Source organism: Atta colombica, unplaced genomic scaffold, assembly GCF_001594045.1.
Source record: "Atta colombica isolate Treedump-2 unplaced genomic scaffold, Acol1.0 scaffold198, whole genome shotgun sequence".
Taxonomy (NCBI): Eukaryota; Metazoa; Arthropoda; class Insecta; order Hymenoptera; family Formicidae; genus Atta; species Atta colombica.
The window spans coordinates 168,093-195,786 of record NW_017259291.1 but is presented as its reverse complement, the minus strand read 5'-3'; the positions used below and the strand labels follow the sequence as shown (position 1 = coordinate 195,786).

Genomic DNA, 27,694 nt, shown 5'->3' with positions numbered 1-27,694 from the left:
ATATAAAATTTATTTTCTTATTTATTATTATTTTTCAAATTGTGCAAAAGATTACGAAATTAATGCCAATTAATGCCAATAATAATATATTAATAAAGAAATGTAATATCAATTATCTAACCCGATATTTATATAACATTTCCTTTGATCCCAATTCCGGCTCTACTGGCACAAATATAATCAAGCGATGAAGTTCCGGTCGACGTGAAATTGGATACTGGATCATACCCATCTCGTCGCCAAAGACGGCTGCCAGTTCTTGCTCGCATCTAACCGATCGATGAACGTACTCACAAGCTGTCAGATCGCGATTCATCGCGAAAATTCTGTATTGACTTCTCGCTGGAAACTTGAGCATTTCACAATATCGTTCATGTTTGCAATGGATCCTTGCCTCCGAGTTGGCGCTTTTTTCTTCACTATTTCTTTTTTCTTCGCCGTATTCAAAAACGTCGTTGTTGCATTCGTAATTCTTTTGATGGTCCTCGTTTCGATGATAACGCGTGGTACCATCACTTTTAACCTCAAGCATATCCCCAAGAATACCAACAGTCGTGAGAATCGTTTGCGAATCAGCTCCGGATTCCCAAAACTTATAAGTCGACATCGATCTACCACCGCAAGTAGCACATATCTTCCAGAATACCGCGTCATTGTCGGAAATCTGACATTAATGAAATTTTCTTTAATAAAGGGGATTATTAATATTGAAACATGTACAATAAAAATATGACAGAAAAACTATAGTTCATATGGTATAATTTCATAGCTGAATCAATCGACAAAAGCACACTGTTATATAATCAATATTGTATTATAGACGTAATAAGAATAGAATTTCTATATGAAGTTGTTGCTATTGATTTAGAAAGAGTTCAAGAAAGAAAGAGCTTCAATTATATTTTCTTCTTTTTAAACTCTTGGATTCAAGAGAGATGCGGTCCATTTAGCGCTATTTACAAATATTTCGAAATATTTGATTGATCAATTAGAAGAAAAAATTTCACTAATTGACTAATCAAAGAATGCTTCAAAAAATTTGTAGCATCAAGTGAATCGCAGCCGCTGATTCAAATCTTTCTAACGAAACATAAAGATTAAAATCAGAGAATGCGCCATCTATATTTATTTTTCATACAGTACAGATCATTCAGGTAATATTGCAGCAACATTGTAATATTCCAATAATCCCACAGAGAACGTTATTGCAAATGTTGCAGCAGATTATGAAATTCAATTAATGCCAATAATAATATATTAATAAAGAAATGTAATATTATGAAATATCTACTCGGTATTTATAGAACATTTCCTTTGATCCTAATTGTTGAATGTTACTATAAGCTCTGTACTATATTACGTCTGTTACATGTCTATGTATTACTGATTGTGAGTATGCGTACCACGATTTTTTACCTTCAGATTAATTTGATCTTCCATTGAAACTTCGTAATGACCTCTTCTTGATATATTAATGTGGAGATTGTCGGGCATCGATAAAGTACAACTAACTACTGATTGATCATAGAACACGGTGGCGTAGTCTTTGTGCTCCATGCGGAAAGTCAACAAGATCGAGACAAAACCGTCCACAATCGATACTCTTGTCTGTTTCTCTTGGCATTCGGTGTGTGGCATGGACGAATTTTCATGCGAGAACTCAATGTCGGGAGACAATGTGGAAGCATCTCGATTACCATATTCTTTCTTTTCAAATGTTTCCGTAATTCCGAAATATTGCAATTCATTTTCCGTCCATTCGCAAATTACTGGCTGTTCCTCTATCGTGTAACCAGTAATAATGCATGTGCCATCTGATGATAAAATATCGAAGGCAAGTGATATTTGATAATAAAGAACATCAAATAAATATATTTCTTAACATATTACACATATTTGTGTACCGGGAAATGTAACAACCAATTCTCCATTTGAACGTAGCAACGTATCAGTACCGTCGGCACGACGTGTGAATACCTCGTTGACCTCGTAATCCAACGTTGTCCTAACGAGCAATCGATCGTGTTCACTTACGACCAGATCGTTCAGCACCTCGTAGCATCTACCATCGTAATTTACTACTGAGTATCGTAACACTTCACCTACAGCGAATGCTCCTGTTATCAATGAATCGTCTCCCTTGCTCTAAGATAAAATGTTTAAAGAAGTCAAACATTAAATATTGTTTGTTGTAACAAACTCGAAGTTCTATATACCTTCAACTTGATTTATATAATAAGTTTCCCAAAAATTTTTAGCCAAAAAATATTTAAAAAATGATACAATAAAACAATTTTTATTTTTCAATATAGTCAGCCTTTATTTCAATATATTTTTTAGAACGATGAATTAATTTTTCTATACCATTAAAAAATATTCTAAATTTTTCTACTTAAAGTGATTTAATACTGCGGAGATTACTTTTTCTGGCAAATTTTTTCCACGTAGATCGGATTTTAGAAAAATGAAGAATGATCTCTACAGAGTTATAAAACATTTTAAAGATAAAAATTCAGAATATTTTTATTTAAAAAATTAATTCATCGTTATAAAAAAATGTAGTAAAAATAAAAGGTAACTGTATTGAAATATAAAAAAATAGTATGTTACTTTATCATTCTTTTTATATGTTGAAAACTTTTGGATCTATACTTTACGTACAATTAAATTGTAATTTTTGGAGAAAAACGATGTAATTGTACGAAATTAAACTTATCTTTAAAATCTCAACTATCAAATCGTTCAAGTTATTTTCGCGTCCCAATTAAAACGAAACTTAATAGTCACGAATTCTCCTACTGATGGTATATGTTTCGACGGTTGCGCGTCCAGCATCGATCCGTTGGAACGCGTCTCCATGGAATCTATGACTTTATCGCTATGCTTGGCCGCCACCGATTGACTCGAGTTGCCCTTTCTAAATTCTGCTGTAGAAGAATCCTCAATTTAACTGAAAAATTCTCGTTCTCTTCGTAGTTGACCTGCGTTTCTTGTATACTTTTTGGGTCCGTTTTGTGGATGGATTCATCGTGCGATTGCGGCTTGTTGAAGTCCATGCACGTCACGATGACGCCATTCGAGCGGAAGATGATGACAGTATTGTCGTCCAGATACTTTAAGACGGTACCGTTTCTAAGAAAGTTCCGACAGACTTCATGGGCTGCACCTGCGCACCCGGGACGTTTTGAAATGTACGATTGTCGAATGTAAAATGGATTTTTGGTGTCGTCCCCAATGGTTGGTTCTATCAATAATCCCGAAGGCCATGAAGCACGAAAGTCGAAAGTAAAATTTTGCCAATGGGAATCGGATGAATTTTCAACTACAGAACGTAAAAGAATTATTCGAATAATAAAGACGTCTATTTTTTATTGTCTGCCATTGCATGAGAATCATTATCTGGTAAACACCAACTAAAAGTAACATAACATCAGTGTTATAATTTCATTCAAAGTAATTGTAATATAACACGTATATTACAAGATAATTACTGAGTGTGAAATTATAATAATACAATGATGTTATATTACTTTTAATTGATGTTTACTGGATATTTATTTTCTGACTATATCATTGTTTGATAAGTGTTTAATAGCTCTAAAGCGAGGTATTAATTACCTAGTTCTCTCCTATTCCGGTAGAAACCTAATACAATTCCCCTTTTCGTAGTTAAGTGAAATGTGCTTGTTGACTGACGGTGACTAACTCTGCCAGACAATCGTAAAGTGCAGTTTAGCAGAGTAACAGCGATGCGTAAATTGCGGTCCCCGTGAAGCCAGTCCTCGAGTTCAATCCGCACCGATGTATCGCCATCCAAAAGAAACTTTTTGCTATGATGAATCACTTGAACACGAAGACTTCCAAGATCGTATCCAACGAAGTTGTACGATCCGCCCGTCTCGTCACATTGAGACGATAGAATTTTTTTCATCGGTAAGAAGAACGTATCGACATCATCTATCTTTGTGTCCGATTTTTTCTTTGTCATTGACGTTTTTCCACTCATAACTCTTCCATCCGCCCATTTGCTTTCGTTGTCCGCCGTCGGCGACTCGTTCTGCTTCTGTCTTGTCATTTTCTTTCCGTCGATATTCTCCATCGCCGCCTTCTCAAATTCCTTCGTTTCGAAAATTTTCTTTTGCCCGTCGCGATCCAAACCCTTCTTTAGATGACGCGCTTTCAAAGAATCCCGAAGTATGAAGCACTTGTCGTCGAATATGATCGCGTCGTCTTCCACCTTGATGGAATTCTTCATAAATCTTCCTGTCAAGTCCATCCTATGTGATTGGCGCGTCTCCTGCTCTCGTTTTATCCAATTCTCTTCTTTCTTCGCAATATATTCACAGAATTCATGGAGTCCGATGGGCGTACATATACTTGACAAGCACCTTTCCTCGGACACATTATTTACCACGTCGTTGTTGCTAAAGTAAAGCAGCAGCGAATCCGTCGGCTTGAAGTATCTAGCCACGAAACGATCGAAACTTTGGAAACATTCGTGGACGACCTGAAGAAAAACCCGGCTCGAGAGTAACTCGACGTCTTCGTATTCTTCGAGACTCGGTCTTTGGTAACTTCTCTTCTTGAAGACATTCTTGCACAAATATCCCGGAAGCAACGTCTCTCTAAAGTCTGTTAGCGTGAACAAAAGCGGGCATTCGGTGAATGCAACTACCGGCTTACAATAATCAATCTCGATGTCGCTTTTACAACGATGTAATCCGGATGCAATGGTTGGAGGTGATGTAAAATTTGGCACGCTGCATGCTCTTTTTATCGTTGATCTCATGTGTTTTAATTCTGACAATTCATCTTTTGGCGGTTGCACTAATCGCGATCTTGCTTCGCGACTGCTGCCGGAAAAGATCAGGTCGTCAAACATCAAGAGATGTAAGTAGTGAACAACTTCCTCGCGACTGACCTTTTGCTCTCGATTAAATGCACGCGCGATATTGTCCAAGTGGCAGAAATACATATCAGATTTTGATCTCGTTGGTATTTCATAATTCCGCCAAACATTAATTATTTTCGGATTTCGTAGAACTCGTAGAACCGCGTCGTCCAGATGAGTAACTCTATGATCGTGGAAGTGACGGATGATCACGCTCAAAGTATCTCCATATGGTATAACTTCAAGATCAGAAGACTGCAACGATTGGCTGGCACCGTCAGCACTGGTATCGTATTCATCGATAAGCTCGTATTCAAGATCAAGTAGTTTTAGCTTAGCCTGCATATTGAACGTAGGGCTTCGCTCTGCTGTCATTGATGTATTCTCGTGTCTCGTATCGGCATCGCTAAATCCTGTATCGTGATCGGCAAGAAAACACCCATCGGTCGCAAGATTGTGTTCGACCTGAAGAAGTATCGCGCTCAATATCAATGGAGCGCCAATATATTCGTTAGGTATGTTCTTCAATACATCATCGTAAATCTTAGTATCTACTACCTCATCTCTTTTATCAAAAATTCTTTTCTCCAGCTTCATATTTTTAAGATACTTTGCATGCTGTCGGTAAAGTTCGTACAAATGATATAAAGTAAAAAGTATTCTATTGTATATGTCTCGCCTCAAAGACTCCTTCTCGATAATGTTAACTGTTTCCGGGAAGACTGGTAGATCGATAGTAAGAATAGTTATGTTGGCATACATCGGATAAGCTGATAGATTAGCGAATCGTTCGCGCGTAACTCTCCAAAATTCAACTAACTTGATTTCGTTGATATGATGATCTTCAAAGAAGGGCGTTTTATCTCGGATATCGTTTTCTTTCGTTTCGCGATGCCCAATGTATTTCTCGCCGGGAAGCTTAATCTCCAATATACAGGTCAAAGGAACTCCGACGCTTAACAATTCCGCTGGTAAATCGGGATTATGAAACCCGCTAAGTACAACATAGAGATTCGGTCCATCAAAAGGTACGTTACTTGCACGTGAACGTATATTCGCTTTGCCATTGAATACGTATTCGGTCTTGTTACTATAGACTCTTTGAGGGATAGGATCTTCAATAGTGCTTTGCGAAGAAGCTGAGTAATGAAATTATTACTATTATGTAAGCCGGAGAGAAAGAAAGAACACGCGAATTACAAAAAAAAATAATCTGTTTCGCTAATTATGATTGCGATTTATCGAATAGGGAAAATAATAGTATTTATCATCTCATACGATTAGAGATGTAAAATTATCGTCAAATACACATGACGATTACTTAAAATTACGGTAAGGTGATAATTTTGATAAAATTAGTTATTTTTTTATAATTTTATAATCATGATTTTTTAATATAGAAGTAAACTGCATTCATGTTTTTGATGTTTACAAGATATAACAACATTCTTTTTATAAAAATATCAAATCTATCCTCATGTGAGTTTGATGGAATTGCATCTAAAAAAAATTTAAACATACTATGTATATAAAAGAAGATTAATAGTAAGAATGTTAATATTAATTCAACATTACTTTAAATAAATTATGCATGAAGAGTTTTCATTAAAGATATCAAACCGACAAATCTTATTTAAAACTTTGCTGATTTGCTATCTTTAAATGACAACTTTTCATACATACCTGAAAAGTAGATAATGTTGAATTAATATTCCTAATATTATCTCACTATAATACTATCTCAAATTTCTATACATAGAACATTCAAAATTCTTTTGAAATATATTTTAGTTACAGTGTGTCTAATTTCCTAATTATTACATACGTGTATATATATAGTATTTAATAAAAAGTATTTCATAAGTTAAATAAAGTATTTTAATTTATTTATCTTATAAAGTTAAATAATACTCCTTTTGAATTATACAAAAATTTTTAGTTTTTGTAATTTTTTTTCTAAATTAGATACTATTTTATTAACTTTCCAAAACTTGACAATTTATCATAATTTATCGAGTAAGTTACCGTTAAATTGGGCCATTTTTATCTCCACATAGCTACATCATATTGTTAAAAGCTTGTCTTTAATGGCTTGAAATGGAAAAAAAACAACTGGCATTGTATCATTTACTTGAGCTGTCAGTATTCTGAATTGTCCGATATTCTTCATCAATTTTGCAGTCTATATTCGCCTCTACTTTAAGTCTTCCAATGTACTTGGTTTTGGTGCGATAGATCAGATACTTTATGAGCCGTGCAATCAGCCAGGTAGAGAGATGGCCATTGTTTTCGCTTAAGACGGTATTCGCGTAATGACAGATACTCTCGACAGCAGGACATTTCTCTGGATCTTGTTTCGACAACGTTTTCACAGTGTCTATCGTTTTCTGATAACTGAGAGAATAAATACACGCCTGCTCTTCTTCTTCGACGGTTTCACTGAAGAGAGAAATATAGCGGCTGTGCTCGACAAATGTCCCTACCATCATCGTTACTATACACCACCAATGATCATCGTTGATCAATATGTAATCTAACGCACTACACCAATCAGCTTCATTATGTATATTTGTTATATTTTTCTGACTTCTGTTAACAATATTGAATCTTTTAGATTTCTTTTTCATTTAGAGGTTATTTTATAATATTTGAGAACACCTAAGCATAATAATCATACGTGAACGTATCAATAAATGAATAAATCATCGAATGAATGAATGTGACAGTGCCTATATCTAATTTTTATCAAAGCACGAGTCATGAAATAATAAATTATGTAAGCATTGTATCACGGAATAATAAATTCTTTGTGTGTGAAAATTATTTATTTTAATATCATTACACACATATATTCAGTGTAATGATATTAAAATTATATTTATTACACTGAATATATGTAAGAATTATGTAGTTATTCAAATTAATTCGAATTTTCGTACTGATTAATTCAAAATGTATTTTATAGTTACGGAATTTATTCGAAAACAGAGTTTATACAGTATAAAACTATGCATGCAGAAGTTGTAGCAGCTCATACCGGCTAAATGTTGCAGAGAGCGATCAGTTCTTTTTTTCTGCTAAGGGATAAAAGTAAATCGAGCATTTCACAACGGGGACACTGGTAATGGAAAACGTATTACCGGAGTCGTAAGTTTCGTCAGTAGGGACATGGGTTCCGACATTATAACACGGATGTGCAGGCTGTACTTAACGACGAAACTCTGTGGAAACTGTAATTTTCGTGTGAGGGGACGAAAAAGTAGTCGATGCTCTGCACAGTACCGCCGTGGCACGGAACGCGTGTAAAATACGATCATGGTAAAAAAAAAATTAAACAAATGGGATGCCTAAACGTGCAAAGTTACGCGTGAAACTGTTTTCGCATGTATACCTCGGGCTTTCGCGAGGCAAGCGCGATGCGATGTTCGTCAAAATCATTGGATATTATCGATAAATGCAAATGTGCAGATATATTGCTTGTTATATAGCTCTCGCATTATAAAAAGAAGCTAGAAGAGATATTTTTTACAAAATTTTTGTTACAGTGCATTAAAATATTTATAGTAAATAAAAAATACTCAATTATTTTTGTAATTTTAATTAAATTGATATTCTGCTATAATTCCAATTCTCCGATGAAAGCACCGCCTATTAAATTTACGTATATTTGGAAACGCTGGACAATTTAATTAAAATATATGTAGCATGTATGGATGCTCTATCATTCGGATTTTATCACAAAATAGAAGCGCATAAGATTATATTATTCCAGTTGCTGGGAAAATGGGTGAAAATTATAGAATGAAATAACTTAAAGATATATTAAACATGTTTATAATGGAAATGTCAATATCCGCGAAACCAATATGAATAATGACGAGATTATAAATTTCTTTCATTTCTTTAAATCTTTGTCTTTTCTCCATTATTCAACATTAATATTTGCTTTTTTCTTTTTATCGCTTTACAAACTATATCAATTTTTATTAATGTCGTACGTCAAATTCTTAAAAATCCTGATAGATTGAAACGAATTTGAATTTATGAGAAACATTTCTGCAATTATATGATTCGTTTCTACGTACGGTTTCATTATCACTCTGTTAAATTCATTACGTTTACAGGAAGGTTTGTCCGAGAGATGTGCAACGCACAGAATACGGGAGCTTTAATTAAATTTGATAATGAAAAAGTTTATTGAGTCGCAGCAGAATTGATAAGAGGAAGAGAGGAAAAGATACGCTAATTGGCCGACAGTTTTGCGTCCAGCTAGCACGCAATGTCATGACAAAAAGATCTACCTATCCACCCCCTTTATGTCTCAAAACGGTGCGAGCACGGTTGCCGCGTGGCAAGCGAGAGGTTTGATTTTAATTAAATTATAATGTAGTTTTGCTGGGTGCATAGCTCTATACACGACTGACTCCAAGGGCCCAGCCTCTCCATCGTGCTCGCGTCTAAAGCGCGCTACGAAAGCACGTCGTTATCTCAGTTTAGTTCCGGCGTGCTGTTTTCGGAGAAGCGCTGAAACAACGAGGCGCATCGTGATAATGACCGAGGTACTCGAGGTACCATTCGCCACATCTAATTCCCTTAATAAACAAATCTTTATTACTCGCCTGTACAATGGAAAAGATACAATTATATTACATAGTCACGATATAAAAATAAACTCTGTTTTTGTTCATTAATGTTTGTTCGTTCGCTGGCGTCGCTATTTTATATACGATACCATAATTTTGTATCTTTTTGTGAAAGAATTTGTCCCATTTTTCCTTAGATAAACGAAGACTATTTGCAATTAACGCTACACCTGCAATGAAAAATTTCTCTCTGTATAAATAAATTTTCTATCCTTTAAAACAAACATAGAAAATTTACAGATTAGCCAATTATTTACTTTTGTCGTGTTTTTTCAAAAAATGACTGAAGTCAGATCGTGTGATATAATGACAATTATGAAAATAAATATTCACATATGACGGTAGCAGAGATTACGTTTGCGTGAAAATATTTTCATTTCTCATAATGCGGTCAAATGCATAATGTATTTTGAGGTAGTGAATATTAATTAGATTCATGTAGAATACATGAGGATAATATTTCACCATTTCGCTTACTATGAAGAGAATCTAACATCACAAAAAATATTCTACTAGTAATTTTTTTATCTTTCATTAATAATATATCTTCATTTAAGAAATCGAAATTAATTTAATTACATTTAAACAAATTTAAAGAGAAATAAAGATTTCTTAATAGAATCTGAATAGAACCTGAATAGAATTTGAATAGAACTTAAATTAAAAATTTCAGCAATTCTATCTTATCATCGCGTCATCGTATCATAAAAAATATACTATTACTCATATTTCCCAATATAAAAAAATAATGTATATAAAATTTTCTTTGATTTCTATATGAAAGATATCAATATGAAACAACAAATAATCGAAAGGTAGAAATATATTAAATAATGAATAACATTGAATAACGTTTGAATAAGAAAATAAGTTGCCATAAAATCAATAAATAAAACTGTTATTATATAATAATAAGTAGATATTTTCAAGTGTACAACTTAGTCTTTTTCTTGCAAAAACTTTATATATTTTCTTTTGTATTTCTGCATGAAGGCACGCACTCTTGGCGTGCGGAAATAGTTTGACAATTGAGATGCAAAGGAAGAGAGTACGAAATACTTTCTTTGTAGGCGAAGCACCGAAGTAGCTAGCAAACTTCTCGAGTTACGAAGACTGAGAAGTATAAACTTCTATATATTATAAACAAAACTACAAACAAAACTTTACTCTGTAACTATTCAAAAAAGAATATATACAGATAATAAAAATTAATCAAAATCGGAAATTTTCAGAAATATAATGTAATCGATTCACACTATCGGATACTATATCGGATTACACTTCCATTATCGTTTTGATATCATAATTATATATTGAATCAAATAGTTATAGCGTTGTAATTATGATGCTTTTTAATTTTTTACCAATATTTCACCATTGTTAATAGCCATAAAATTGTGTGTTATGGTTATTTTATGGTTACCGTAAGAGAAATAATCCTTGTGACAATAAATTGACTCAAATAAAGAGAAACAAACAAAGGAAGAAAGGGAAAAAGAGTAACAGAACAAATTTAATATTACAATGTTGTTAAACAACATAACATAATTAATAATACAATTAACGTGGTTAGACATGTAAATTAATGCATTATTAAGTGTTAATCTATTGTAGTATTCACTGATTTTAATATTATATCAATAATAAATTATGTTTAAATTGTTGACTAATCGATTAATCGAGTATAGATTAATAACACTCTCATAGAATGAATTGAATTGTTAATGAATATCAATATATGCTAGTGATGTTCCATGTTCTCACTTAGCGCTCTCTGTACAGTGTGTTCCATTTTGAATAATTTAAATATGTTATATTACATTTAATCTTTGCAGATCATTATTTAAATAATTTTAAAGAGAGAAAAAGAAAGTGAGAAGAAAAGAAATGTTTTTGGAATAATGTTTTAAACAAAGATTTGTTAAATTTATTTTTATGAATATCATTATGTATATTGGAGCCTTAAAGTAAAGCTTTAATATATGGAAAAATAAATATTTTAAAAGTTATTTTACATTTTATCGCGCGCGCGCGAGATATATGAAAATTAAAATACATGACATTCTACTCCTTGAGAAATCAAATTGTTTAAAATAATTTTTTGAAATCATTTTTTTTCAATTCTAAATGTATTTTTAAAAAACGAGACATTTTGTATATCTCCAGAAAACATCGATGGATCGCAACTTGTTCTGATTTCTGTTGTTAGAATTCCTATTCCAGCACATAGTCATGACGTGGTCAATCAGTAGCTTTAACTCATTTACAGACGACTCAAGAGTACAAACTGTATTTATTTAACAAATTTGCCTCGCTTAACATATGTCAGTAAACAAAGCAAAATATATACGGAATTCTCATGTAACTAAAAACAATTACTAAAGCAGTTACGTAAAGTAACGTTGTATTTAAATTTATTTCTATAATATTGTAATTAATTTAAAGTTTATAATTGTAATTAATATTATAATATTTTAATCTAATATGTTAATAGATTGTGCCGTAAACTTACTGAAATTGATTTGTAATAAATAAATAAATTTAATTTGAATTATGTATAATTATTTTAATCTAAGAATAGAGAGCACATTTGAGTAATATTCTATTCTATCTAAAAATGTTCAAATTTACTAAATGTAAAACTCTAAATGTGGAATGATCTTTTTTTAATTTAAATTTTTTGTCAATAAATGATAAATAAATAATAAGTTGTTGATAAATAATAAGTTGTTATGAATAATATATTATCTATGAATAATGTTATAATTAATTTAACGAGAAAAAAGTAAAAATAAGGATCAAGTCATTGAAAAAATGATTATAATTATTTACTTATGACTTATTAAACTATGATAGTACTCCACGTCAATTTAACGAGATTATTTCAAATTAAACGGTCATTTAATTGACCGCCGCTCAGAGAATCAATTTTGAGATAGTTGTATGGACGGATGAACGGATCTATGAATGAACAGGATTGGGTCAGTTTTCGGGCGGTATCAGAACCTGCAGATATTGTAGGTAGGAACGATGATAGGTAAGCCGACGTAATGCGTCGTCCCATTTAAACCCGGAAATGTAATGAGGTGGGAGGCAAAGGGAAACGACAACCCAATGGCGAATGAGAGGACAGTTGGTGTCGGCCGTACAACCGATTTGCCCGAGCGATAGTTTGAGTTTGAGCGAAGCACCGGCGTGTTCCTGGCGATGACCCTGCTGGGAAACTACGTGCCGCTCTACGTTGTGAATCCGACAAGGACCACTTATCTCCCGAGGCTAAATCCTAGACCAAGTTTGGTACCGTAGTCAGGATTGGCCTTCCACGACTACGAACTCGAAGCGAGCTAGCTACCCGCTATTAAGCTGTACTCCATGCAGCCTTGCATCTTTGCAGATCACCATGACCTGGCCACAAACCGCGAGCTAACTATCCTTCGTAATTGTTTCCATTTAGCTTTTTGTATTGTTTATTTTGTATCGAACTTGTGATGCAGCAAATTGAAATTGTGATGTAAAAATTGTCTTCTTTTTAAACATAGAATATTGTGTAAACCAAGAAAGAAGCAATGAAACACGAAAAGAACAATTTTGTTAAAGATTTTGATTATCTTAAAATTTAGCTAGATACAGATCTGAAAATAATTTTGTTGGACCATCATCCGTCAAAATAATTATGTAAAATGCTTAAACTGGTTGCTAAAATATCAAAACTTCTTGCAACATTGCTTATTATGCTGGAGATTCCTATTTAATTATTTTGATAGTTCATTACAATTATTATTTTTAAGTCTGTATATAGATTTTAGATAATTTAACAGAATTCGTTCTTTCCATAAAAGAATACCATCAATGACATCAAAATTATTTCTTAAAGTTGCAAGTACGAATATAAAGAATTACTCTGTAAATAAAATTTTCTTTGCGTATGACGTTTACTGAACAAGATTGTCGAGCACCATTTGTCTCCTCGAGCAAAATGAAGACTGGGGCGGCCTACTAACACAGCAAACTGCGTCGGGCAATGCGGTAGCCGACTATACAAGCCATTAAACCGATCTTGCACCTCTGCATGTTACAAAATCTCGTTTATCGACCGTTAACGTATACGTGCCCAAAATTGATTTGATTAATTTGACAAATGCAAGACCATTTCTTCGTCATACTTTCGCGGAAGATTTTTTATTCCTTTATATAGAGAAATAATTTAAAAATAGATATTTTCTATTAATATAACTATTTGATGGATATTTGAAGCCGATAAATGTTTATATGATTTTTAGTTTTCGCGAGAAATTGTATTTAAATGTTAAAATAGGTTTAGTATGACTTCGAGTATACGACAATTCTAAAAATATGTTAATTTTTAATTTTCTGGAGAGATGTATTCTTCAAACAAAGCTGTTTCATGTACGAGTACTTTATGCGTGCACGTGTTTCTGAAACCAATAAATTATTCAATAGATGAAATATGAGCGAATAAGATAAAATTATTCTCTGCCTCGAGAGATGCAGAGTTAAGCTCGTACATATACAAAGTCATTTCAAAGATAAATACCTATATTGTTTACATAAATTGTAAATCTTTATACTTGTTTAATTTATTAATTAATCGATCATTATGCATGATATTTCTGAAATGTTTTATTTCTTTTGAAAATAAATACATGAACAAATTTAATTAGACAGAAATTTCTAATGAAATAAATATACAGTAAAGCCTTGGATATCTATAAATACTTTCTAGATTTTTAATTAAAATAATTAAAATAAATAAATAGATATAAAATGCAAACGCAACAATTGCAATCTTAGTTTAATAAGAAATTATGAATATTTTATTAATGAAAAGTGTGTTTAATTATGGAATTTAGGATAAATTACTCACATTAAGACGCAAGTAAAATGAGTTTGCAAATAGAAGATTTTATAATTTATCTAATGCTTAATGCTAAATAAAGCTTTGAAGGATTAATAGCACAAATGCATAAAAGAGTGTTTTTCAAAAAACTGTTACAAGAAAATTTTTTAAATCGTTTACATTTACGTCTTCAAATGCGATACAGAATTGAAAATAAAAGCATTATACGTTGAAAAAACAAAGGAAATTACATTAATTCTACTAGTCATTTATATTAATAATTAACAGCGCTTCTTTCATAAAATATAAAGTAAATTCTTCAACGTGAATGACAAAGTCAATTTAATTTATTTTTATTTAATATCTTGTTATTAAAAAGGATATCAACGTTATTTTTTACATACTTATAGATTACAGAACAATTTAGACAATTTAAGTGTAAAATTAATTATCTAAACAGAATGAAGAACGTTTAGTCTTGAGCTTTTGTTTCAAGTATATATTACTTTATAAAAATGAAAAATAATAACTTTTTCAAATTAAAGAGTGCCATTTTATTTCGTGAAAAAATTCTTCTACCACAAGAAAATATTTCCTCTAAAAATTACAACATTACGTATTTTATGACAAAACTGTATAAAGCTATGTGTAAAAAAAATAAATGTTTCGTATTTTTCAACGCCGTACCCCGGCACAAAGTTTTCACGTGTAGGATAAGAAAACAAAACATTTTTGTCAATCTATGTAACTACGAGATTACTTTATTTTGTCCTTTTTTCACAATATAATAATAGTTTTAAATAAATTTTTTTCAATGTAAAACAACTGATTATTGATCCGCTGACAAAAATGTTTTGTGTAGGGATATAATTTAACAAACATATATATAAAATCCCTGACACAGACAACGTTAGTAAGACAGATTTAATCGCTATACCAGTCGATTCCATAAAATTAGATGGATTGCACAGCTATCAAACCTTTCGTTATCTTCATACATCCGTGCGTGGATATCGGACATTCATAACTGCGAGCGATAAATGGATATCGGCACACATATCGTCATGCTTGGTCAAGCTGGCCAGACGGAGATATATCTGTATGTATATTGAAACGTTCCATGTGGAACAAAGTACTGTAAACTTCGAGTGACTGGATTTTAATTAAATTCATATCGATCGCATTTCAGTCCCCAGTTTACACCTTGGTTATTTTTAATATCTCCACATTCGAACTCCAATTTTAGAAACAAAAAATCCACTTCAGCTTTCCAAGTGGCATACGGTGCCGCCATAGTGAATACGTTGTAAAATATGTCAATAAATATATTTGCAAATAACGCGCACAAAACAAAAATCGCATTGGTATTTGTTACAATTGATTTTGATAGTATTTATCAGAAAAAATCAACCATAAATAGGAGTACTAAAAATGAAAGTACATATTAAAATGAGGTTGATGTATACGTGAAATTCATGCAATAATATTTGTAGTCACGTTAATATCCTGCTTTTTTTACAACACATATTTTTGCAATTGCAATTTTCGAGAATCTATCATGAATTGTTTTTCACAATTTTGTACCAAATTTGCAATTTGTTTAAATGATACTTGTGAATAGCGAATTATATACTAACGCGAGTGCCATACGAGATTCAGGTCCGATTCCAAGGATTAGGGATACAAGGCACATTGCATTGTATACCTCGAGAGTATCTAATGGCAGAATCGGCTACTGGCTTAAACTACATCATTAGCTAGAAATTCTAATCCTAATGCGATTTTGTAATATTATTGATGTAATTGCTCTGACAAAAGTCATGTATTAATCAACAACCGAATCTTGCTTTATAAACTATCGAAATCCCCTATAAACTATCGACTATAAATGACTGAGGTATAAAAGTATTCATTTAATTTTACTACGAGAATAATTTTTAAAATGCGAGAAGGATAGGCGAAATTATGTTATATTCTTGTTCATAAAAACATCAATTTTCAATCTACAAATTTTTTATATAATTATCGGTAAATTATTATACAGAGCATAATTGCGCGATGAGTAACAATGTAAAAGATGCAATGGAAAAGAATTTCGCTAAATAATTAAAATCCGGATTTTAGATGTAATAATTGTTTTACCAAAAATTACGTGCCAATAATCGAATCTTGTTTTCCGATGTTATCGGCATGCGAAACATGACGTAAAAAAGTAGATGTTCATTTAAATTCACAGTACGAGAGTAAAATGCGAGACTAAGAGACGAAATTTTACGTATTTCTGTCCATAGAACATCGATTTTCGATCTACAAGTTTTTTAATATAATTATCGGTGAATTATACTAATTTCAAGCATAATTGCATGGCGAAATAATGCGGAGAATGCAACGTAGAGAAAGATTCTGTTAAATAATTAAAGTTCGGAATTTAGATGTAATAATTGCTCTGCCAAAAATCACGTGCGTTCAGTAATTGAATCTTGCTTTTCAGTATCGGAATATAAGACTGATGTAAAGAAGTATTTATTCAAATTCATAGTACTACGAGAGAGTAATCCGCAAAATGCGAGAGGAAGAGGCGAAATTGCGTGTATCTGTCGAGCATCGATTTTCGATCTACAAGTTTTTTTATATGATCATCGGTAAATTACACTGAGCGTGATTGCGTGGCGAAACAACGCGAAGAGTGCAATGTAGAGAAAGATTCCACTAAGTAATTAAAGTCCGGATTTTCCTCATGGGAAATATAGAAGTATGCAAATAAGTGGATTAGCGGACGAAAATGTGTTTGGTTTATTAACTTCTGCTGTTATTATCGGATTGCTTTTACCTCGAATCCCTCATTAATTCATCGCTTGGCGACTGAGATAAACTGTAAACTGTATATAGAGATTTACATAATATACACATAACTAGTATATATATATATATATATATTTAACTAGTAGTAAAATTATATATATGAAAAAGATTATATAAATACGGTGTAAAAGCTTTAATTTGTCATTATTACGTATAATGAAGCGATATTCATCTGCACTGCGTTAGAAGTAATGATACTTTGTCACTGTCAACTTGGCCGATTAAGAAGATAGAAGGAGACGAGCTGCGCGAATGGGCGGACAAGTAGAGTAAATCTACGATTCGTTTAAGCTGGAAAAGTCTTTTAGACAATTGAATTCATTGTCAGGATGAGGGAGAGGGGAGGAACGTCTGCCGGAGGAAATACGCAGAGAAGTTCTTGCCGTTGATACAAGCAATTAGATGGAATGGTAACTAAAATTGGATCATTTGTGCGAAATATAGTTTATGATTTTAATAAGATGGGTAATAGTTCATCCAAAATACATTTAAAGTTTCTCATTGTACAAATATTAAATATTTCTTTATATATTTGATAAATATAATTCCCATTTAATGTAAAATTGGGTTCAAAGAACGCTAAAGTCAGATTCTCTCAGAAAGAATTCTACTACATGCTACTTTCAGGAGCGAGAAGAACTAATGCGCGGAAAATCCACAGCTCGTTTCAGCTCGAACGATACCGGAAACTTAATTTCATTCGTCTGACTCGAAGGAGAATTCAAGAGAGCAGAGTCGAAATGCGGGAAAACTCTGAAAGCTTACGACATTCGTACTATTCGCGGAACATTTTTGTGTGACAGTCCATACTCGTAATTACTTTCGATCCATGTGACTCGTCCCTACTATCTTTTCACTGCCATAGATGTTACTTGATCGATAACGCGTTTGCCAAATTCTTTTTTTTTTGTAACGTAAAGCAATGTTTTTGCCTTAACACGTACACCGTTAGTTTTTTTTTGAAACACAACAATTTCAAGAAAACAGATGTACATGAAATTGTCATTACTTTGAATTTAATTACAAACATAATCTAGAAAAATGACCATTTACAAGCAAAGACAAATTGTTCTCCAGGGTCGTTTTCTTCACCGCAATTGTGTGCGAGATCGTAGAAAATATAAAAATATAAATGTAATATCTTCTTACTTTAATGCAGTCGTTTAATGGTTCCTTCTGTCCCCCATAAAGACAACAGCGGAAACATAATGCACAATCGTTCCGCGCTTTCCATTCTACATTTCCAGGCTTTTAGTTTTCCGATATATAGAACACGTGAAATTACTTTCTTTTACACAATTTTATTTGTTGTTTTTATCAGACATTACAAATACATAAATTTTCTGAAAACTGAAAAGCATGATATGACTATTAACGATCGTCAATGTTATTAAAAAATACTTTGCCAGTTTTAAATAATCAAGTAGTTTACATGCAACGTAAAATAATAAAAATACAGAAGAATTATTTTATATCATCATAAAATTGTCGAAAATATTCACATTCTAAATTTGATACGAAAAAGTTAAATTATGACAAAAATATTTTATAAAATTTAAAACATAAAAAGAATAGAGACATATGGGCTAACACTGAATAAAACTCAAATGCAATATTTCCGCATATAGATTGCCATTTCCTCGACAAGGCATCGTGTCACACGTCCAACTCCAATTTAGCTCGTTTTTGAATTCAAGTCCGACAGTGACAGTGATTCGTTCGTTGATAGAGCAGAAAGGCTGCGCAATAACGTCATCAAGAAATTAATGTATTAATTTATGGCTTTCGCGCGCGCGTGCGGGGGAATAGAACGAGGGATTAAAGAACGAGGGATTAAAAAGATATATAAAACACAAAATAAAACACAAAATATAACACAGTATAATATGTCATACGTACACATATACATGTACATAAGGTTGTTACAAAAATTATAATACAATCGTGAAGCAGGAGATTCTTCGTGTAAAAATAGATTTAAAATACAATAAACAATTTTTTTTGTATAAATATATTCAATAATATTTTGTACAAATATATTCAATAATATTTTAATTAATAAAATAAATATATTATTGAAACTTATTGCATTATTTTAACTATACTAAATGTAGCCTAACGTAGAAATAGCGATAAATAGTCAAATTGAATGAACCAAGCAGATTGTGATTAAGACGTGTACTTAGCAAATATTCAAACTCTGTTTGTTCTAAAACAGAGCTACATATGGAAAAAATTTATTGTATATTTTCGATTTACTTTTAAGTAAAAAATTACTTCTTTCTCGGTTATTCCGATTTTCGGAACATCCTATATGTATAAGTATATGTGTGTATATATATTTGTGTGTATAATAAAGTTTTTCATACTTCTGTAGGACATCGTTGTATCGGGGGACAGAAAAGCTTTGCCATCTAACCCACTTTGACCACGTTCCTATGACCGCGTGAAAACGCGTTCCAATTTCAGTAACGACGATTTACGGCTGACGTGCCCACCGTGACTATCGTCGAAATTTCAAGCAGGCTTGCTCGCAAACTTCCTAATCGCCCACCACAACGGATCGAACTGTCTATGCAAAGAGATCGATGAGCTCACACTTTGTTTTGTAGCGCAGGAATAAGACAGCTGTCTAAACTTTCTTCATAAATTGAGAATACACCGGTGTGGAAATTTCAGAACGAATAATAGACGCGTCAATATATAGACAATCTCATACAATCACATACTAAAATCTAATCGCGCAACGAGTGATCTCGTAATCGCGAAATTTTTTTTCTCTCCACGTACATTTTCACGATTATTTCGAGGTAGCCTAAGTAATAAATGTACCCAAGTGATAAACCCCGTGGGGAAAGCAAAACGAGACGCAGGTGCTAAAGACCGTCTTCACGACATGTTCCACGACAAAAGCGAATCGTATCGGTCTCGCAGGTCGAACGGTGGTATCCACTTTCAATGGGTCCCATCAAACGCGCGATAAAACCGCTTCTCACTTAGGCTTTTGACTTCGAAAAGACACGACATCTATTCGACGATACTGAACTCCGGATTCATCCGGGTGGATCAGAAGTTCAAAAGTGCAGCAAGACGTTATATAAACGGTTGAGAGAGAGAGAGAGAGAGAGAGAGAGAGAGAGAGAGAGAGAGAGAGAGAGAGAGAGAGAGTGTGTGTGTGTGTGTGTGTGTGTGGGTGAGTGGTGTATGAGAAGAGAGAAAAGAGAGAAAGGGCGAGAATTGCCTCGATGCTCTCAAGATCAGCGCGCGTCTGAGGAATATGTAGCACGCGGTATTCGATATTCTTTAGACCACCAGTGATCCCCATTCAACCTATTCTTACAATGTGTATGCTGGATTTAGCTCGTGGAGATAGATATTCCTAACATTCGTTGAAACGGCCAGCTTTACGGCAGCTTTCGCGTTGAAAGCTCGCTCGTATACGGCCTGTACCTTCCTCCCTGCTTCCTAAAGCTTCCCATCTCTTCGGCATTCTCCACCTCGCCCAAACATTCGTGCGCAGGTATGCACTCTATCTCCTTCATTCCGTGCATGGTCCCCTTTCTTCGTCTCTTTACCAAGAGGGCAAAACCGATTCCTCGATTGGCTCTATCGGCCTCTTTCCTCTCCTTCTGTCTTTTACCCTTCTTTCATCTTTCGTCCCTTTTTTTACCTTTCATCGACCTCTGTCGTTGTTTTTTCTCTTTGTTCGATCTTTTACACCTTCTTTTCTTTTCTTTTTCTTTCTCTCTTTTGCAGTTTATTGCTTCCGCGTCTCTTGGCACCGTGCCGTCTCATCTACCCTTACTAATCAACAAACAGGGACTCAGATATAAGAATAATAATACGAATTGTAGACTGTCGTGAAAGAATAAGATAAGAATATTATAAACGCCTGACATTGCTACATATCTAATTATAAGATTGAAATATCGATTGGCACGATATGGCAATCTTTTGCTTCTACGATCGTTTGCAAATTGGTCCCTTGCGGACCAATTTATTCGTGTATTAGCATATTGCCATGATAAAATTTACATATGGAATACCTTTTGGGTACACGCATAGCAAAATTTGTAATCCTGCATATTTTATATTAATGTATGAAAATTCTATGACCATTCCTTAGCAAAGTCATGTTGTGGTTAGAGACGAATATGTATTACATGATCGTCGTTTTTTAATTATCGGACATCGAAGCATTGAAATCATACGAAGATAAATAACAGGAGCGGCTATGGCCACGTTATTTATAGTTCGATCTCATAACATAATTTTTTCCAATTTATATATGTATACAAAAAATTTAGATATATTTGATGTAGAATTCTTATGTAAAAATAAAAATCACGGTGTGCGAATTGTGTGCCACGACTTTTCTCCGTACTAAATCAAATCACGTTTCCCGTTTTTCCTCAGCAGACACTGAGATAAAGATGTCTACTAGATTTCGTGCGCAGAAAGAAGAATGTTGTTTTAATCTCGTTAACCTTTAAGACCTTATACATAACCGAACTATGGCGATATAATTATCCGCTTCCAATAATGATTAAACGAAGCCAGAGAAATGCTGATACGTGCAACCTGTGCCTGCTAATTAAAAAGTTATCGGGTACTCGACTTCTTGCAATTATCTTCATGAAAAAGCAATTCTCGCGTATGATATCAGAAACAAATGTTTTCTTTAATCCTATAAATTTCAAAGTAATACATATATTGACGTAATTAATGTATTGTAAGTTATGACTAAAAAATATCACATCGAGATATGCAGTATGCAACGTAAACATATTTTATTAATTATATGTGATATTAGTTACATTTGATTAATTACATATTTGACTTGATGTTAATTAATTTATATGTATTTATTACTTTTTATTATCATAGATTGGATTATCATAGATTCTCTACTTCGTATATAAATCTCGCATGTTTTTGCTGATTCAGCTACTGTCTCTCATTTCCTAATGTTTCTTCTGCTTTTTTGCAAACGCGCATATACTAATACATACAACATATATGTATGTGATATCTGTCTGTCTATATACAGGGTGCTCATTTTAACAGTTCGCTGACTTTTAAGATACAAATTTATAAAAAATATGTTGTCAAAATTTGTCTTATCTATAAAATTGTAATCAAAATATGCCTTATCTATAATTATCTATAAATATTATCTATAAAGCCCTAGCCATAATGCAAGGAAATAGCGATAGCGATAGAAATAACGTGATTTTAACCCATTAAAAATAAAATTCAATAAAATATACATTTCTGATAGGTTGAAATCGTTTTATTTTTATCGCTATTTTTATCGCTATTCCCTTGCTTTGTGTCTGCAGGCTTAATTTGCAGTCCAAAAAAATTAAAAATTTTTTTTTATAAAAAATTTAATTTTAATTTTTTTTAATTATCATATGATCTTTTCCTATATAAGACATTAAGAAAAATTTCTTGCATTACCGGAAATATCACTTTTATTTAATCAAACTTTTTTATTTTTTAAAATAGCCATATTTATTCCATTATTATTCAAGCTCTTATTAGAAATGTAAGCACTGAAACTGTTTAAAAACAATTTTTGCATAGTAAACATAATAAATGATTATCAATATCATTCTTTAAATATTGTTACAAAATGGGAATATTTTTAAATAGGACAATTTATTATAATATTGTTGGGAAGATTAAGATGAACTTACACTGAAAATGTTTTTTATTTCATTATATTTTATTATATTTATTTTATTATAATAAAAAAGTTTGTAACTAATGTAAGCAAGTATTAAAATTGTATATTTCCGTCTATAAAGACATTCAAAGTTCTATTCTTTTCAACAAGTTAATATTAATTACATATTTTATATTATTTGTATCCAAAACTGCACCAGCTGTAATTTTCATCTTCAAAGATTTTAAATATTATTAATTGGTTTTTTTTATGTAAGTGAATACAGCTATTTTAAGTAAATTTAGTAAATTAAATATTAATAAAAGATATTACTAAAAGTAATATTTTCATATAATTAACTTAATCAAATTTAATATTCTCCATAATATTACAAATAAAAATCGTATGGTGCTTTTTATCATATGATCTTAATTTTTTATGAAAAGATTTAAAAATTTTTGAAATCACAAGTAGCAGTCATAGCTGACATGGAACAAGTAAATATTTTCTTTGCAACCTTTTGTTGAAACTATTCCAAGTATCTCGAAAATCGTGCAGACCGCTACGATAAGTACTTTGTATATAGGGTGTCTCAAAATTTGCGACTTAAAGTATTGATAGGAATGTTTTCGAAAAATTAAGTAAAAAATGTAGTTTGTAAATTTTTATTTTAAACAGTAATTTTGGAGATAAGGGTTTATGACCAATCACATTATTATGTTTAAGTGACCTGTAAGTATTAATGAATGCGCTGAAGTAATACTATTTCGCAATTTGTGAGGATTATACGTGGTCTGTAATTAGCAGTATTTAAATTCTTACATCTCAAGAAAAAATTGTTGCTTAAAATAAAAATTTACAAATAACTTTTTACTTAATTTTGGAAAATTATCGTACTATAATATTTTGAGTTGCGAAATTTAAAACATCCTGTATATAAGTATTTAGTATAGTACAGTATGTATTCGAAATATGCTAAAAGATTTAAAGGATTTCTCACAAATTTCTCACAAATTTATATAACAATGAATGTTATGAAATGCTTTAGTTTTAAAGATACACTATAAAAAATAAAATGTTAATTTTAACTTATAATTGTATAACGAATTTTCTGAGACAAGACATTTCTATGTTAATTTTAACATTTTTGCATGCACTCAGAAAGTTTCTCTCTCTCTCTCTCTCTCTCTCTCTCTCTCTCTCTCTCTCTCTCTCTCTCTTCACTATACGACTATAAGTTAAAATTAATATTTTATTTTTTACAGAATATTAAAAAATTGAAGGAAAAATTTCAAAAATCGATCACTCGAATTATTTTGCTAAAACTTTGTATATGTTTAAAGTTTCATTAAAATAAATAAATTAATAATTGAACTCTTTTAGTGTACTTAGTATACATCTTGTATATATATATATATATATACACAGGTATATATACACACACATACACATATATTATACACACATATCGATGTATATATCGAGTAGATAGTCGTACGATTGCTTCGAGCTGTCTTATACGATGCTCCTTATACGTTTCTACGTAGACCAGTGAGTATTGGAGAGGCATCGCAATGCCTGGAATGTTTAATACCGGTGCAACGACACGGCACGGAGAAATGGTCGGCTTCAACCGCGGAATAAATCTCGTGGAATCATACCTACCAGCTGCCATTTCTTGTCTGCCATGTGCTCCACGAGAAATTTTTCAGAGGAGGAAACGCTTATTGCATTTCTATATATAGCACTTCGTGACGGCGTGTGAAACTTCACGCAAAGACACTTAAAATACTAAGTTCATTTATTAGAAAAATTCACTATCCGTTTCATCTTCCTTGCGGAACTATACATCGCATGCTATAATCGAAATGTCTTTCATATATTCTGGCAGTTTGTTTTTACACGAAATACTTAAACTTCATAATAGCACGCGATAACTTTTTTTTCTATGATAATTTTTATGCGCTGATGATTTATTAAAATATCATAACAATTTAAGATGAATCATACAATGTGTTCCTTTTATTAATATTATATACAGTGATTTAGCTAAGTTTTTGTTCCCATACAGCAGAGATCATTCTAGCAATATTGCAACGACATTGCAACGTTCGTATAGTACAGTGACATTGTAATTATTGCAACAATGCTGCTATAGTTTCTGTACTGTATGAGTTAATACTAGCTTTGTTTAATATGTATTGATATTATCATAAATTAATATAAAGGGGTAGAATTAAAAAGAGTATGATATGAAGGATAAGAAGCATTTGTAGATATTAAGTTTAGATAAAAGTAATGCATTGACAGCGGATTCTACACATAATTGCCAATAATTATAAGATACAGATGAATGTGTATTAAATAAACCGAGTCTTTTTGGCATGTAAGCTGAAATAATAAAATTTTTCCTTCTACAAACTTTATCAAGAAAAAGCCTTTTTTTATTCGTAAGTAAGTAAAACAACCAGCTAATTACGCGCTCCGCGTAGCTCTTGTTTATCCAAATATAGAAAGTGCATTCATCGCTTTCTTTCTTTCAAACTATTCTGCAGTTTCTACCTACTGCCAACCTAATAATCCTACCGTACACGATGCTTATTGGAGACATTTAATTACGATTGCCGAGAGTGGACTTCTACGACAATGGCGGTAGAAACATTCGTTAGAATTTCATTAGGAGGATAAGACCGAACGCGCTGGGGTAATTCACTTTGAAAGGACTCGACCACCACCTGAATGTTGTTGCAGCCGTACTTGACCAATCGCCATTGCTGAAAAGCGATTTGTCGGCCCAACATCGTAGGCGATAGCAGAAGGCGATGGCTTCGCTAGTACGAAATCGCATACATTGCGGACGCGCATAAAATGCATTCAGAGTCTTCTGAAAATTCTATGGGATTCGGAATGAAATTAGGATAAAATGTAATTTACCAACTGGAATTTTTTTAAGTGGATTTAAAGAAATACGCAAAGATTCACAGCGTCGTAATGGTTTCATTCGGTTTTTTCTTATTCTTAATTTGTTCATAAGTAATTTACTTAAACGCTATTGTACAAATGTAACTACTGCACATAAAACATTACGAATGAAAGACAAAAAGAGAAATATAAAATCTAATTATTTTTAATTAATTTTAGTATGACTGATAATTACAGAAGAAAGTTTTTTTCTAACAATGAATAAAAAAGAAGTTCGAGAGTTCAATTTCCGTGCAATTAGAAAGATTTTCTCAGTGCATAGGATATGCTCGTTCTCGATATTCCGTATAATTGCGAGCGTTGCACGATATTTTCGTTATCTGCTCGATAATACTGTTCGTATATTTTGAACGTAGAAATGGTCCACCGCTTATAAACTTGGGCTGAGCGGTAGCTTTAGCCTTAGCCTTTTCATAAGGATCGCCCGTGTACTCTGGAAACTTGCTGAAGCAACCATCGTGACTTCCGCCGGGTTTCTTGGGAAAAGGGACGTAGAATCGCGCCATATCGAATGTCTTTCTTGCAATCTTGGGAGGCATGTAAGTGGGCCCTAGTTCCGTATCCTTGTAAGGATTGGGAGGGAAATAATCCAACGGCGTACTAGTCGTCAAGAATCGGCCTTCAGACACTATTTCTGTTGCACCAAAGTGATGATTTACATTTAGAATATATGAATTACACAAGGAAAAGATCATAAGCGATAGTAAGAAAAATGAATATTTTAATAAACATATATAAACTTAAAAATTTAATGTCGGACACAGAAATTTAACATGTATATGATTTGCACAGCTGGATTAATTGAAAATCATATGTAATATATAGTAAGTGCAAGAATAAATTAAGAAATTTCCAATTCAGAGAATCTGCAAAAAGTTTTTAACGTGATGGATTTCTAAGATTTAAAAGATTCCTGTAAAAAGAATTTCAAACATTTATACTAATTAAGATTTCATTTAATTGTTATCAAATATTTTTTGAAGGTATTTTATGTAAAAGTTAAAAATGTTTCTCTCAAAAATTAACGTAATTCCTTTTTTTACGATATAATTATAATTAATAATTACATACTGCCATATAAAATAAAGGAATTGTTCCGAAAAAAATCCAATCTACATTTATGTTTCATTTTCTCATTAATTTTTTTACACTGTAATTGGAGAGAAATTCTCTCAATGCGTTATATACATACATCTAGACATTAAAAAAGTTAAAATAACAAAATTTTATAAAACACTTTTTATTGGCAATTTTATTGTCTGCATAAAGTGGCAGAAAAATTTTCTATCGTTATTACTAATATATACAGTAGTGGTATTCGCTATCGTTATTAGTATATAAACTATTAATTAGTATATAAACTATAAATTAGTTTATAATAACTAATTTATTATTATAAAAAAATAATTATTTATTATTAAAAAATTGTTATTTATTGGTATATAAACTATAATTTATTATTAAAAAAATTGTTATTTTAATTAAAGCGAAAGGTATGTATATTTAGCTTTTAAAAAATTATGCAATTATTAGGTGTACAACTTTGCTTCCGCCGTTTTTTTTCCGAAATTCGAGGCTTTATTGTAAAAAACTGAGATTATACATTTATGATTCAAAATATTGTCCATCGCTGGCCACTACTTTCTCTCATTTTTCGGGTAGCGTTTCTCGCGTCGAAAAAACTGGTCATCTTTTGAGGCTATCCACGAATCGATCCAATTTTTTACTTCTTCATAAGACCGGAAGTGCTGGTCAGCCAGGCCGTGTGCCATTGATCGAAACAAGTG

General features: G+C 32.1%; 2 protein-coding genes across 2 annotated transcripts in view; both read right to left on the bottom strand.

The window, feature by feature from the left end:
• LOC108686856 overlaps positions 1–20,805 on the bottom strand; it is a 26,020-nt gene extending 5,215 nt beyond the window's left edge. The window contains exons 1-8 of the mRNA XM_018192353.1: positions 20,705–20,805; positions 7,023–7,480; positions 3,619–6,030; positions 2,999–3,322; positions 2,800–2,927; positions 1,905–2,145; positions 1,417–1,814; positions 122–664 (exon numbers count right to left, since the gene is read on the bottom strand). Of these exons, the coding sequence (XP_018047842.1) occupies positions 122–664; positions 1,417–1,814; positions 1,905–2,145; positions 2,800–2,927; positions 2,999–3,322; positions 3,619–6,030; positions 7,023–7,480; positions 20,705–20,805 (4,605 nt within the window). The remainder of the gene's footprint in view (positions 1–121; positions 665–1,416; positions 1,815–1,904; positions 2,146–2,799; positions 2,928–2,998; positions 3,323–3,618; positions 6,031–7,022; positions 7,481–20,704) is intronic.
• Positions 20,806–26,158: 5,353 nt separating this feature from the next.
• LOC108686980 (UPF0602 protein C4orf47-like) overlaps positions 26,159–27,694 on the bottom strand; it is a gene marked incomplete at its 5' end in the record, with an annotated part of 5,514 nt that continues 3,978 nt past the window's right edge. The window contains one exon of the mRNA XM_018192515.1: positions 26,159–26,541. Coding sequence (XP_018048004.1) covers positions 26,159–26,541 — 383 coding nt within the window. The remainder of the gene's footprint in view (positions 26,542–27,694) is intronic.